A 14287-nucleotide genomic window follows, 5' to 3' on the forward strand; every position below is an offset into this window, starting at 1 on the left:
CGCAACAGATCAGAATGTTTAGCTTAAACTATTAGGCTATTTCTTCACATTTATAAGCGCAGCAATGCGCACATGGTAGTAGGCTATAAGCTTGAATGTTCCATTACTGGAAAGCATCATTATCAAAAGTGATCGCAAATGCATGTAATGTTTTTATTATAAAGGTACCCAATGTAAAGTGGATTAATGTGCTAAATTAAGTTATTTGGCCACTTTAGTGGTGATTAAGCTTCATTAAAACATATAGCACTATGGGCTATGCAACATGAGGTGTCACCCTTCAGAGTTTTCTTGATTTAATATTGTCTGTACATATACTACATGTGTGACATTTGTTTAGATTTAGAATGGACCATTATCATGCACCTGTATCGAAACAGGGGCAGCAGGAAATAATACATGTCATCTATGCACTTAAATAGCGAATGGAGTACGCTTTTCACCGTGGTTTATTTTCATGCCAGCCAGGTAGGCTATACTCCTGTTGTAAATATAAGCAATGTGCTTATTATTAGGAAAGTTGAGAAATCAATATAGTAGGCCTAGCCTATAGAAAGATGGGATCCTCTTTTTATTAGCGGCCATCACTCATCGCACAGAAATGTTGTGCAACATGAGCTCATGTGCTCTTATGTAGTATTTGATTCGAATACATTTGCATTGATGTCAAATTGATAAGAGGGACAATAGAGTGCTTGGAGAAGCCTAAAAAGTCATGTGTAATTTGACTGCCTTCATGACTAGTGACCGCCGGTGTGGTGGTAATACGGTCTCCGCAACAGCACTAGTTACTACATGATTCCATATGTGTTATTTCATAGTTTATGTCTTCACTATTATTCTACAATGTCGAAAATAGTACAAATAAAGATAAACCCTTGAATGAGTAGGTGTGTCTACTTTTGCCTGGTACTGTTAATACAGTTTTAGTATAACATAAGCTTTGAGAGGTTTATGCCTTGATATTTAATAGTTTTACCCCTCCAAACTCCTATTCATTCTATAAATATACCCATTTAATGTTCATAAAAAGTGTTAAACATTTTCTCTCTCTCCCCCCAGCTTTGAAACTCAAAGAAATGGCCTGGTGTTCATTTATGACATGGCGGGCTCCAACTATACCAACTTTGAGCTGGACCTCAGCAAGAAGATTCTCAACTTACTCAAGGTTAGAAAGTACTGAGGCAGCATATTGTAGTATTTTATCACTATCTGTTCACCAGGCTAATATGTTGACTGATGACAGACAAAAATGTACACTCCATGTGTATGAATGAGAGGCCAGGATTGCGAAGTGGTGTTCCAAAACTGCAGGTCTGCTCTGTTCTACACCAGGGGGCTTTTCCTGCCAGGCTGAAGAAGGTGTTGATAGTGGGCGCCCCTGTCTGGTTCCGCGTGCCCTACAACCTGCTGAGCCTGCTGCTTAAGGAGAAACTCAGGGAGAGGGTGAGTGCAATGGTACTATTCTCACTATGGGTAGAATTGTATCTTCAAAAACAAGCACTAATTTCAACTATAAAGAACTGTCAAGAATGTGACTGTAGTAATGATCATTTAGCTGACACTTCCATCCAAACCGACTTAATCAATGCATTTTGAAAGTTTTCAGACCCCTTAACATTTTCCATGTTACGTTACAGCCTTATTCTAAACTCAATCTACACACAATACCCCATAATGACAAAGAAAAAACATGTTGTTATTCAGACCCTTTGCTATGAGACTTGAAATTGAGCTCTGATTCATCCTGTTTCCATTGTTCATCCTTGAGATGTTTGTACAACTTGATTGGAGTCCACCTGTGGTAAATTCAATTGTTTGGACATTATTTGGAAAGGCACACACCTGTCTATATAAGGTCACACAGTTGACAATGCATGTCAGAGCAAAACCAAGCCATGACGTCGAAGGAATTGTCAGTAGAGCTCTGAGACGGGATTGTGTCGAGGCACAGATCTGGGGAAGAATACCAAAAAATATCTGCAGCATTGAAGGTCCCCAAGAACACGGTGGCCTCCATCATTCTTAAATTGAAGAAATTTGGAACCACCAAGACTCTGACCACCTGGCCAAGGTGAGCAATCGGGGGAGAAGGGCCTTGGTCAGAGAGGTGACCAAGAACCCGATTGTCACTCTGACAGAGCTCCAGAGTTCCTCTGTGGAGAAGGGATAACCTTCCAGAAGGAAGGTCTCTGCCTGCATTCCACAAATCAGGCCTTCGTGGTAGTGGCCAGATGAAAGCCACTCCTCAGTAAAAGGCACATGACAGCCTGCTTTGAGTTTGCCAAAATGCACTTAAAGACTCTCAGACAATGAGAAACAACATTCTCTGGTCTGATGAAACCAAGATTGAAATCTTTGGCCAAGTGTCACACCTGGAGGAAACCTGGCACCATCCCTACGGTGAAGCATGGTGGTGGCAGCATCATTCTGTGGTGATGTTTTTCAGCAGCAGGGACTGGGAGACTAGTCGGGGTAGAGTGAAAGTACAGAATACAGAGCTATACTTGATGAAAACCTGCTCCAGAGCGCTCAGGACCTCCTACTGGGGTGAAGGTTCACCTTCCAACAGGTCAACGATCCTAAGCACACGGCCAAGACAAGGCAAGAGTGGGTTCGGGACAAGTCTCTGAATGACCTTGAGTAGCCCATCTAGAGCCAGGATTTGAACCCGATCATACCCAAGAAGGCTGTAATCGCTGCCAAAGGTGTTTCAACAAAGTAAAGGGTCTGAATACTTGTGTAAATGTGATATTTCAGTTTTTTATTTATAATACATTTGCAAAAATGTCTAAAAACCTGTTTTTGATTTGTCATTATGGGGTATTGTGTGTAGATTGAGGGAAAACAACTATTTAACCAATTTTAGAATAAAGCTGTAACGAAATGTGGAAAAAAGTCAAGGTGTCTGAATGCTTTCCGAATGCACTGTATGTGGCCCATGTAGGAATAAAGTCACCTCCTTGGTGTTGCTTGCACCAAGCAATTTAGCCATCGAGACAATGTTTTTTTCTGATGCAGCATGATAGAGACATGTTCTGGCATGGTGCAGAAGTAGGACCTGTAGAGCCAAACATGCCCCCTATATCTCTCAGACATTGCTTCAGTAACCCCCTGTCCTAGTTTGGGAACATCAATAGTATTAGAAGCAGATAAACACTCCTGGGACCTGGGGATGATCGTTATGCTCCCTTCCAGTGAATAACGCCTGACATTGGAGGGTGAACCGCCGTCCAGCCCTGCAATGTAATTGATACACAAGGCACTTCCTCAGATGTCAGATGATTTTTATTTTTAATCCCAACCTCCGTCCCCATAGGAGGCTTTTGCCTTTTGGTAGGCCGTCATTGTAAATAAGAATTTGTTCATAACTGACTTGCCTAGTTAAATAAATAAATGATTGATGGATGCAAGGCGTTTCCACAGTGACCTTTACTCAGGAACTAACTCCTCCCAGGGAAAGCGAACGTTTGGGATCATAAATCACATCGGCTGTGTTTGAAATCGCACCCTATACCCCTACAGTGGAGTGTAAAATGATTGACACCATTGATAAAGAATGACTGTATAAAATAAATACTGCTCCAGAAAATTGTGAAATTATTCTTTAATACTATTACAATTGCTTAGAGAAAGAGATTTTGTTTAATTAACAAGTAATACTTTTTTTTCTCAAAAAGGTAGGGGTCAAAATTATTACCCCCCCCCCCCCCTAAAGATTCCTAGTATGCAATGACTACATCAAGCGTGTGACTATAAACTTGTTGGATGAATTTTGCAGCTCGTTTAGGTTGTTTTAGATTATTTTGTGCCATTTTGGAGTCACATTTATTGTAAATAAGAATAGAATATGTTTCTAAACACTTCTACATTAATGTGGATGCTACCATGATTACGGATAATCCTGAATAATGATGAGTGAGAAAGTTACTGTGGATCAAAGATCATATCCCCAAGAAATGCTAACCACCCCTGTTATTGGTAATGGTTAACATGTCTTTTGGTTATGATCTTTGACCCTCTAACTTTCTCACTCACCATTATTCACTCGACACAATACATTATTTACCATACATTTCTATTGGGCACAAAATAATCTGAAACACAACTAAAACAAACTGCAAATGCATCCAATATGTTTGTAGTCAGTCACAAGTAGGGTTGCACATTTTGGGGAATATTCAGGAGGTGGAAACATATGGAAATATATGCAAATTATTATTAATACCATTTAAATGTAGATGTTTTTTGCATTGGATATATTTACCATATCATATGGAGACAGAAACTTAAACCTTTTACCTTGTCATAAGTAGACATAATTGCAAATGATTAAATCCTTCCAATAGGAAAAAAAACTAAAAACTATTTAGTTATTAATTAAATGACTTGACTCTTCACATGGGATGATTTCACTGAACAACCAAAAGAAAGGGAATATTGAATGATCCCCAATGATCCATCGCATCTCCCAAAAACATTTAACATACATCTGTAAAATGATAGTCTAGAAACTAAAGCTTTGGTTGTCTTGCTCTCAGGCTTCCATGTCTTCTCCCTGGACCTCCTCAATGTCCACCTCTTGAACATCAGACTCTGAGGCCTCATCTTCACTGCCATTTTCCAACCTTGTTGAGGATGGCTCGTTGTCAGGCTCAAAAAGCCTAAACTTTTTCCAGACTGCCAAGAACCTTGCCCTTGTGCAGGCCAAGGTGGTGAGACACTGTAGTGATGACACCATATCCCTTGTTGATCTCTGCACCAGACAGGATGCTCTTGCCTGCATACTTGGGGTCCAACATGTGCTCTGCGGCGTGTATGGGCTTCAGGCAGAAGTCTTTGCGCTTTTTGATGTTTTTCAGAACTGTAGTTTCCTGTGCTTGGAGCAACAGTGAAGTGGGCAGGGCAGTACAGATTTCTTCTCTTATATCTGCGAGCTGAGTCTGAACATCAGATAGGATGGCATTGTCTCCCTCAATCTGTGCAATGGCTACTGCTATAGGTTTCAGGAGTTTCAGGCTGCTTACTACTCTCTCTCCAGGAGGATCCTCTTGATGGCGATGTCTGATTCATCATTTTCACCTCGAATAGAGGGACTTTTGTCAAAGGTTGATTTTTGTGAGCGCTGAGGGAACTTCATGCTCTTGGCCAGATGATTCTCTATCTTTGTTGCATTCTTCACACATGATTTGGCACAGTATTTGCACACTGCTATTCCTTCTACATTAGCTGCAGTGAAATATCTCCACACATAAAATAGTGCCTGTTGCATTTTCATGTAAAGATGAGAAAAAAATAAGTAAAAAAACTACAAATACAATTTCATGTACAGTTAAATAGTTAGATTAAACAACTCCTTTGTAAGATAAATGTTTTAAAATTAAACATGTATGGAAACAGGTGAATTAACACTCCTCAGTTAGCAGGCTCAAGCAAGCTAAAACCCACATGGTAGCAAAAATATACAAGTTAGAATTTATTGAAACACAGTTTGCTGTAGGCTACTATTTACTAGTTAACAAAAAATGATGTATGTCAAATAAAATATATTCACCCCACCCGGTATTGTAATCAAAACTTACCAGAAAGCCTGTAGTCCTTGGCTCAGACAGTCTAGTAGTGTGGGCTCAATAACATCTCATTAGTGTGCAAGATCTTGAGAATCAGCTGTACATGTGATGGAAGAATGCACTGTGCATGCAGAGGGCAATTCCATTTAATTTGGGATAGTTTAACCAAAATATGCCACAAGACCTAGAATTGCCTTTGGTATCCCACAAAAAAGATTCACTGTTATAAGCTAACTTTTGATGAATTTAAGCAAAATTCCCGGGTTTAACTTCCCATGGAAAGTTTCTGGAAAAATTACGGAAATTTCCGACCCTTTGCAGCTCTAGTCACAAGTTCGATGTAGTCATTGCGTGCTAGGAAAATGGGACCAAATACTTAACTTGACTACTTTATCTATAAGAATGTTCAGGGGTGTCAATAATGTTAACCCCTATCTTTTTGAGATAAAAGTATTACTTGTTTAACAAAATCTTTCTCTGAGAAATTGTAAGAATATAATTTTGTGCATAAAAATGTTGCTCAGAATTAGAATTACTTATTTTATACAGTCACTATTGCTCATCTTTATCAAGGGTGTACATCATTTCGATCCACACTCTACCCCTATGGGCCCTGGTCAAAAGCAGTTCACAACATAGGGAATTATGTGCCATTTATACTCAGCCCAAGTTACTGTTGATTTCACAAAAAATAGTAGATGTAACAGATCGTTCATGTGGCTCTGATGGACTTGCATCTCTTAAAGCAGATTAGTTAAGAAGGCAGTAGGACAGTGATATTTTTTTTTTTACAAAGCTGATTTAGTCATGAATGATCTTGTTTAACTATGACTTTTTTATGAACTTGAGGAGGTCATGAGATTGAATGCTTGGTATTATATCATTATTATTAATTATTCATTGATGATATGACGTTTGTAAAATGGCTCTAATATGCAATATCAAATCGGAATCCATTTATTGAACAGGGCATGGAGCATTATTGAAAAGCACACTGTTTGATTCCTTGACGTTGATTCATTGACTGTCCCAGTGATTCATTGAATTGGAATGAAATCAGCCTAAACCCCTATTAATGCATGGAATCCATTTTAGGACATCCTCAATTCTTAGTCAAGACTGAAACCTACAGATTACAAATCAGGATGTCCTAAAAAGGATTCTATACTTTTGACATGTGGTCCAGTTTTTTTATATATATATATATATATATATATATATATATATTTAAACGGAGCAAGGACTTAAGATCAGATGTTATCACTTGACTTTCAAGTTGAAGCCCTCACAATCTCCTACCTCCTTCTCCTCTCCCAGGTCCAGATGGTCAAAATGTCCGACCTCCGCCAGCACCTCCCCCGGGATTGTCTCCCAGAGCACCTGGGGGGGCTGCTGCCCCTGGATGCCCACGGCTGGAACGAGCAGCTCCTGGCTGGGCAGAACGGTCGTGTGGACCCCGTTGACGAGCTGGTAGGCATCCCACTGGCGGACTCGTCGGTCCACACCCCCGGGCTGGAGGCCATGTGCCTGCAGGAGTTCATGGCCCACCTGGGCAGGCTCCAGCGCTCTGGCATCCACCTGGAGTACGTGGAAATCCGCAAGGAGCAACCGCCAGGGACCTTCCACTGTGCCCTGTGAGTAGATGAGTACAATCACTTTTAAAGGGTTTGCATTGTGTTGATCTACATTTCCTGGCATTTGAGCTGCGTAGGGAGAAGCCTAGAGAGTTCTGGTCCTGTATTCACAAGGTGTCTCAGAGTAGAAGCTGATCAGAGCTTTTCTTGGATCAGAACCCTCCTATCGATTTATAATCTTATTCTTTATTATCTAAATGGCTAAACTGATCATATACCAGCAATCCTACTCTGGCCCTTTGTGAATACGGGCCCCCCAGCCCTCACTGGATTGAAAAGGATGAGACTTTGGGTTTGTCCATTAAACTACCAAGGAAAGCATCAAACTGGGTGGCAAAACTTTGCATCAGTCCCTTGGAGCAGTAACTTGATACTGATTCATGATATAATCAACCATTGGTAATTTAAGAATGTCTGTCAATCTCTCCAGTACTGCATACAACCAGGAGAGGAATCGCTATGGAGATGTCCTGTGTCTTGACCAAACAAGAGTTCGTCTGAAAACTAGACAAAACGAGGTGTGTACTTTTCGAAAGTCATATGACAATGTCATCATGCAGTTAAAGTGTACAGTATCATAACATACGAGATATCAGTAACACTTTCTAGGAACCACATGTGCATATAGTGCCTTTTATCAAGCACAATGTGCATTAGAAGACTTGCTGTCACCATTCACAACAGCATAATATGGTTCCATACAGTATTTGTAAATGCACATATACCTGAACATTACACATGGTTCCTAGAACTTGAAATATTAATTCTATATTTTTTGAATATTCATCTTGAATAGGCTGTTAAGAGGACAAAAAAAACACACACAAGAACTGCGCAATATTGCCATACGTGAATGCTCTCTTTCAGCCTCAAAGAATGTCAAAGGACATCTTTGGTTCATGTGTTTGTGAGAAAGCCTCTACTTTTACACTCAGCCAGCTCACCAAAGGCCTCTGATAAATGGCGTAATACCGCATTGATAGCCCCCTCTTTTTATTTGCTCAATTTATTTGGCATTCATCCAACAGGGCTCTATAATGTTATCTGGATTGCTACTGTACAGCTCTGAAGTTATAGGACCCCTATTCTCTCGGTCGCTGTGACAAAGGCATGTTTATTCCCTCAGAGATCGGACTACATCAACGCCAGCTTCATGGATGGCTACAAACAGAAGAATGCGTACATCGGTACTCAAGGTACAACGATGGCCGTCTATGATATTACATCTGCTAGTTTCACCATCAGAGACTTTTGCACTAGTCATTTTGATGGGATTTATTTGTAAGAGGTTCCTTTCGCAAACTATTGGTATTTTGGTAACACTAAAGTCGACAGGTGTAATGCATTATGGTGTGCTTGATGAATTGACAGACTTGTCATAAGCATGCACACGGTTTACAAAACATTAGGAACACCTTCCTAATATTGAGTTGCACACCCCTTTTGCCCTCAGAACATCCTCAGTTTGTAGGGGCATGGACTATACAAGGTGTCGAAAGCGTTCCACAGGGATGCTGGCCCATGTTGACTCCAATGCTTCTCACAGTTGTGTCAAGTTGGTTGATGTCCTTTGGGTGGGGGACCAATCCTGATACACACTGGAAACTGTTGAGTGTGAAAATTCCAGCACTGTTGCAGTTTTTGACTCACACAAACCGGTACGTCTGGCACCTACTACCATACTCCGTTCAAAGGCACTTAAATATTTTGTCTTGCCCATTCACCCTCTGAATGACACATACACAATCCATGTTTCAATTTTCTCAAGGCTTAAAAATCCTTCTTTAACCTGTCTCCTTTTCATCTGTACTGATTGAAGTGGATTTAACAAGTGACATCAATAAAGGACCATAGCTTTCAGCTGGATTCACCTGGTCAGTCTGTTATGGAAAGAGCAGGTGTTCTTTATGTTTTGAGTTGGTTGAACAGTTTATACATAAAGACCTCAACATTTTGTAAGTGTGTATGAGCTTTGATGTAACAAGTAGATAATTCCCTTCATTCTACTCTACTGTCCATAGGACCACTGGAGAAAACTTATGGTGATTTTTGGAGAATGGTCTGGGAGCAAAATGTGCTAGTCATTGTAATGACAACAAGGTAGTTACTTTTCTTACAGCGTTCCTTTACCCAGTGGGAGTTGAAATGATATCAAGTCTTTGTCATGGCATGAAGTGGAGGATTGTTGTTAAATGATTCACTGACGTTTGGAAATGCTGATATGTGGTGACTGTTGTCAACCAGACCCATACAGTGCCTTGCGAAAGTATTCGGCCCCCTTGAACTTTGCGACCTTTTGCCACATTTCAGGCTTCAAACATAAAGATATAAAACTGTATGTTTTTGTGAAGAATCAATAACAAGTGGGACACAATCATGAAGTGGAACGACATTTATTGGATATTTCAAACTTTTTTTAAATATCAAAAACTGAAAAATTGGGCGTGCAAAATTATTCAGCCCCCTTAAGTTAATACTTTGTAGCGCCACCTTTTTCTGCGATTACAGCTGTAAGTCGCTTGGGGTATGTCTCTATCAGTTTTGCACATCGAGAGACTGACATTTTTTCCCATTCCTCCTTGCAAAACAGCTCGAGCTCGGATGGAGAGCATTTGTGAACAGCAGTTTTCAGTTCTTTCCACAGATTCTCGATTGGATTCAGGTCTGGACTTTGACTTGGCCATTCTAACACCTGTATATGTTTATTTTTGAACCATTCCATTGTAGATTTTGCTTTATGTTTTGGATCATTGTCTTGTTGGAAGACAAATCTCCGTCCCAGTCTCAGGTCTTTTGCAGACTCCATCAGGAATGGTCCTGTATTTGGCTCCATCCATCTTCCCATCTTCCCATCAATTTTAACCATCTTCCCTGTCCCTGCTGAAGAAAAGCAGGCCCAAACCATGATGCTGCCACCACCATGTTTGACAGTGGGGATGGTGTGTTCAGCTGTGTTGCTTTTACGCCAAACATAACGTTTTGCATTGTTGCCAAAAAGTTCATTTTTGGTTTCATCTGACCAGAGCACCTTCTTCCACGTTTGGTGTGTCTCCCAGGTGGCTTGTGGCAAACTTTAAACAACACTTTTTATGGAGATCTTTAAGAAATGGCTTTCTTCTTGCCACTCTTTCATAAAGGCCAGATTTGTGCAATAAATGACTGATTGTTGTCCTATGGACAGAGTCTCCCACCTCAGCTGTAGATCTCTGCAGTTCATCCAGAGTGATCATGGGCCTCTTGGCTGCATCTCTGATCAGTCTTCTCCTTGTATGAGCTGAAAGTTTAGAGGGACGGCCAGGTCTTCGTAGATTTGCAGTGGTCTGATACTCCTTCCATTTCAATATTATCGCTTGCACAGTGCTCCTTGGGATGTTTAAAGCTTGGGAAATCTTTTTGTATCCAAATCCGGCTTTAAACTTCTTCACAACAGTATGTCGGACCTGCCTGGTGTGTTCCTTGTTCTTCATGATGCTCTCTGCGCTTTTAACGGACCTCTGAGACTATCACAGTGCAGGTGCATTTATACGGAGACTTGATTACACACAGGTGGATTGTATTTATCATCATTAGTCATTTAGGTCAACATTGGATCATTCAGAGATCCTCACTGAACTTCTGGAGAGAGTTTGCTGCACTGAAAGTAAAGGGGCTGAATAATTTTGCACGCCCAATTTTTCAGTTTTTGATTTGTTAAAAAAGTTTGAAATATCCAATAAATGTCTTTCCACTTCATGATTGTGTCCCACTTGTTGTTGATTTTTCACAAAAAAATACAGTTTTATATCTTTATGTTTGAAGCCTGAAATGTGGCAAAAGGTCGCAAAGTTCAAGGGGGCCGAATACTTTTGCAAGGCACTGTGTATGTTACAATGGGGCACTTCTTGAATTATAGAGATTGTCATTACCCTCCTGGAGATAATAAATCTGTGTGTTGCAGGACGAACGAGGGCGGTCGGAAGAAATGTGGTCAGTACTGGCCTCTGGAGGAAGGTGGACAGGAGGTGTACAGTCACATGGCTGTGGTCAACCAGAGAGTGGACAACCACTCCCACTACAGCCAGACCACCCTGGAGCTGTACAACATGGAGGTACAGTAGCTAGCTACAGGTCTAAAGTGACCTCTGCTCCCTTTACACAAGGAATAACACATTTCCTATTGCTGATTTGTTGTTTTTTAAGGATGAAAATCTGAGATTATCTGTAACACAGTCTAGCTGCATAGGGATGGCTGTTCACCTTAGCTGGGACAATTTTCACTGTGCAACACTACCTTAGTGCTGGTGTTGGCCAACATCAAAACTTCCAACACAAATCATGCACATCAGTGATTGTTTACCACAATTTAACACTATTATCATGGTGTGTCTATCCCTTCCCTACCAGAATTGTGAGCAAAAGCAGGTGACCCACTTCCAATACCTGAGCTGGCCTGACTATGGCGTCCCCACTTCGGCCTTGACGCTCATCGACTTCCTGGGGGCCGTCAAGAGGCAGCAGAGACAGGCGGTGAAGGGCATGGGGCCCCGGTGGAGAGGCCACCCCCTGGGACCCCCCATGGTGGTTCACTGCAGTGCGGGCATAGGCAGAACAGGTGAACTATTAATTCTCACTGATGACCACCACTCCTTCAGTCTATGCGTATCAGACTTTACTCCAGTCCTTGAGACCAAAATAAAGACACACAAAATATATTATTTAGGCTCTGTATTTTGCACAATTATGTGACATGGCAAGATTTTATCCTGTATTTTAAGCCTTATCCAGAAAGGAGAATTACACCAAAAAGGAAAGCAATTGTCTGAGGATGCAGCTGGACCATCTGCTGGGACAGTTTGATGAAAAAGCTATAAAGGTTAAAAATCCAGGCATGTCACATGATTTCACAAACCACAGGGCCCTAATAAGACAAAAAAAAGGCTCATACATGCTTTTAACAAGTAAGTTAATTCCCCCCAGATCACCTCAGTAACACGTAATGCACACAATTAAATAAAATCTCTATGATGTGATAGTCATAGGTGTCACCCCCATTTCTCTAATAGGGATTCTATTTCTATGGCTATCATGTATGGAGTCCATAGTGAACTAATGTTATTTCTGCATCTTCCCCACTTCGTAATATATCTGTTGATAATGATGTCTCCCAAGGTACCTTCTGTGCCCTGGACATTTGTCTGTCCCAGTTGCAGGACATGGGGACACTCAATGTGTGTCAGACGGTGCGGTGGATGAGAACGCAAAGGGCCTTCACGATCCAGACCCCCGACCAGTACTACTTCTGCCACAACGCCATCCTGGAGCATGCTCAAAGACAGGGCCTGCTCTCAGCCAGTCAGTGATGCCAAGGGGGTCACCTTGTAGTTCTCGCAGCCAATCAGTGATGCCCTGGGTGTTGTTCTCGCAGGCAATCTGTAAATCCAGGGGACACTTTGTAGCCAATCAGCATGTCTGCTTCTAGGGATTGCCATCACTTATTCTACCCTTTAAGAGGCCTCTAAGACAGACTCATTCCTCCTGACTCTCTCAAATTTTAACGACTAGTAAGATTGTTTTGTAGTATCTCAATAAGTCACGGTTCAAGTTGTTGTTTTCTATGAATGGACCACCATTTATTTGTTTTGGTAGTTTGGGCAATGTAAAATCCCATGTCCTACCAAATAGAAATTGTTTAGCTACATTCAAGTCTACTTTCCTATATTATTAGTTCTGTGTCCTCACTGAAATCTGTATTTTTATTTTGTCAATAATATCCACATAGGGACGGTGAGCCAATCTTGCAAAACTCAAGAGGAACATTTCCTCTTGACTTAAACTTCTCCTGGAGCTGATTAAATCGGATGGCTACTTGTAGAAGTTGTCCTGATATGTATGCGGACTTCTCATCTTGCCCTACCCCCAATCCAAGCCTCAACCACGATAAAATGCATAGATTACCTTAAGTTCAACTTAAAGTAATGCTACACCTTAAAGAAATTGCGAGCTGCTGATAATGTTGCCATATCAATGCATTTCCTGCAGATTGAAGAATTAAGGGCTGCCCTCACAACAGACTTCATTAAGTTATTCACATTGGCTGTTCAAATTTGTTGTGAAAACCTTGTGATCATGACATTAAATGTTTGGTCGCCGCAATAGTCGTTACGTATGCTTCAGTGTGACACTGTCATGTACTTCTGTTGAGCCGCCAATGCTGCGATGAACATGATAACCATGCTTCCGCCTTAAGACCCCAGTAATGTGCAATATACTTTTAAACACAGCCATGTTGAAGCACTTTGAAATGGCTCTTCCCATCGTGCTTTAGGATATTGCAGTTCTTGTGGTGGTATAGTGTATTTAAGGTCAAATTGCAATTATGGGAGGTACTAAACATGTGATATAGGCATAACTTGATTGTTACTGTTGATTGGATCTTTGACCTTCAGGCTTGTCTGGTAGTTCAATGGACACTTATAGAGGACTACATGTAGAATATTACCGTTCCCATTGCTGAACAGTGCGTGTGCATCATATTATATGATATCTTGTTGGATGAAAAAATGTGTTCTTTGCTACTAAATTCATATTGAATTTGCTTGTAGTGAAGCCTTGTTTAAGTCTGCCATCCTCGTACACTCTTACTGATTTTAGAATGATTACTTTCAATGAAGGACAGTGTGACCAATTGTATTTTTCTATTGTATTAAACAACTTTTTCTTACAGGTATTCAGACTTTAAAAGTAGACATTATATTTGCTCTGTTACTATTAGGTAGTATGATTGAGGACAATTGAATCAGATGTTGCTGTATGAAAAAACATTTGTCTACACATGTACATTTCAAATGCTTCTTATGCCAATTATGTTTTCCAACCAAAGGAGATAGGGATATGTTCAATAACATTTCAAAGGAAGACCAAACGTGTATTCAGCACATTAAATGTTCACTCCTAATGGATTGTGTGTGCTTTTGTCATATTTTAGTCTGGTTTGTGTCTAGACAAATCATCTCTCTGAAAATCTTGAGTTTAAATGCCCAGTGCAGTCAAACGTGAATTCCTGTGTTATATATATACAGTTCAAGTCGGAAGTTTACATACACC

General features: G+C 40.7%; 1 protein-coding gene across 3 annotated transcripts in view; it reads left to right on the forward strand.

The window, feature by feature from the left end:
• The window catches only part of LOC139408808 (tyrosine-protein phosphatase non-receptor type 9-like), a 58554-nt gene extending 45833 nt beyond the window's left edge, over positions 1 to 12721 (forward strand). For all 3 annotated transcript variants that reach the window (XM_071153155.1, XM_071153164.1, XM_071153174.1), the window contains 9 exons: positions 1063 to 1168; positions 1336 to 1446; positions 6888 to 7204; positions 7635 to 7722; positions 8331 to 8400; positions 9226 to 9304; positions 11142 to 11292; positions 11588 to 11795; positions 12353 to 12721. In XM_071153155.1, the coding sequence (XP_071009256.1) occupies positions 1063 to 1168; positions 1336 to 1446; positions 6888 to 7204; positions 7635 to 7722; positions 8331 to 8400; positions 9226 to 9304; positions 11142 to 11292; positions 11588 to 11795; positions 12353 to 12543 (1321 nt within the window). In that variant the 3' untranslated portion in view covers positions 12544 to 12721. The remainder of the gene's footprint in view (positions 1 to 1062; positions 1169 to 1335; positions 1447 to 6887; positions 7205 to 7634; positions 7723 to 8330; positions 8401 to 9225; positions 9305 to 11141; positions 11293 to 11587; positions 11796 to 12352) is intronic.
• Positions 12722 to 14287: the final 1566 nt, after the last annotated feature.

This window comes from Oncorhynchus clarkii, chromosome 1, assembly GCF_045791955.1.
Source record: "Oncorhynchus clarkii lewisi isolate Uvic-CL-2024 chromosome 1, UVic_Ocla_1.0, whole genome shotgun sequence".
In the NCBI taxonomy this organism is placed as follows: domain Eukaryota; kingdom Metazoa; phylum Chordata; class Actinopteri; order Salmoniformes; family Salmonidae; genus Oncorhynchus; species Oncorhynchus clarkii.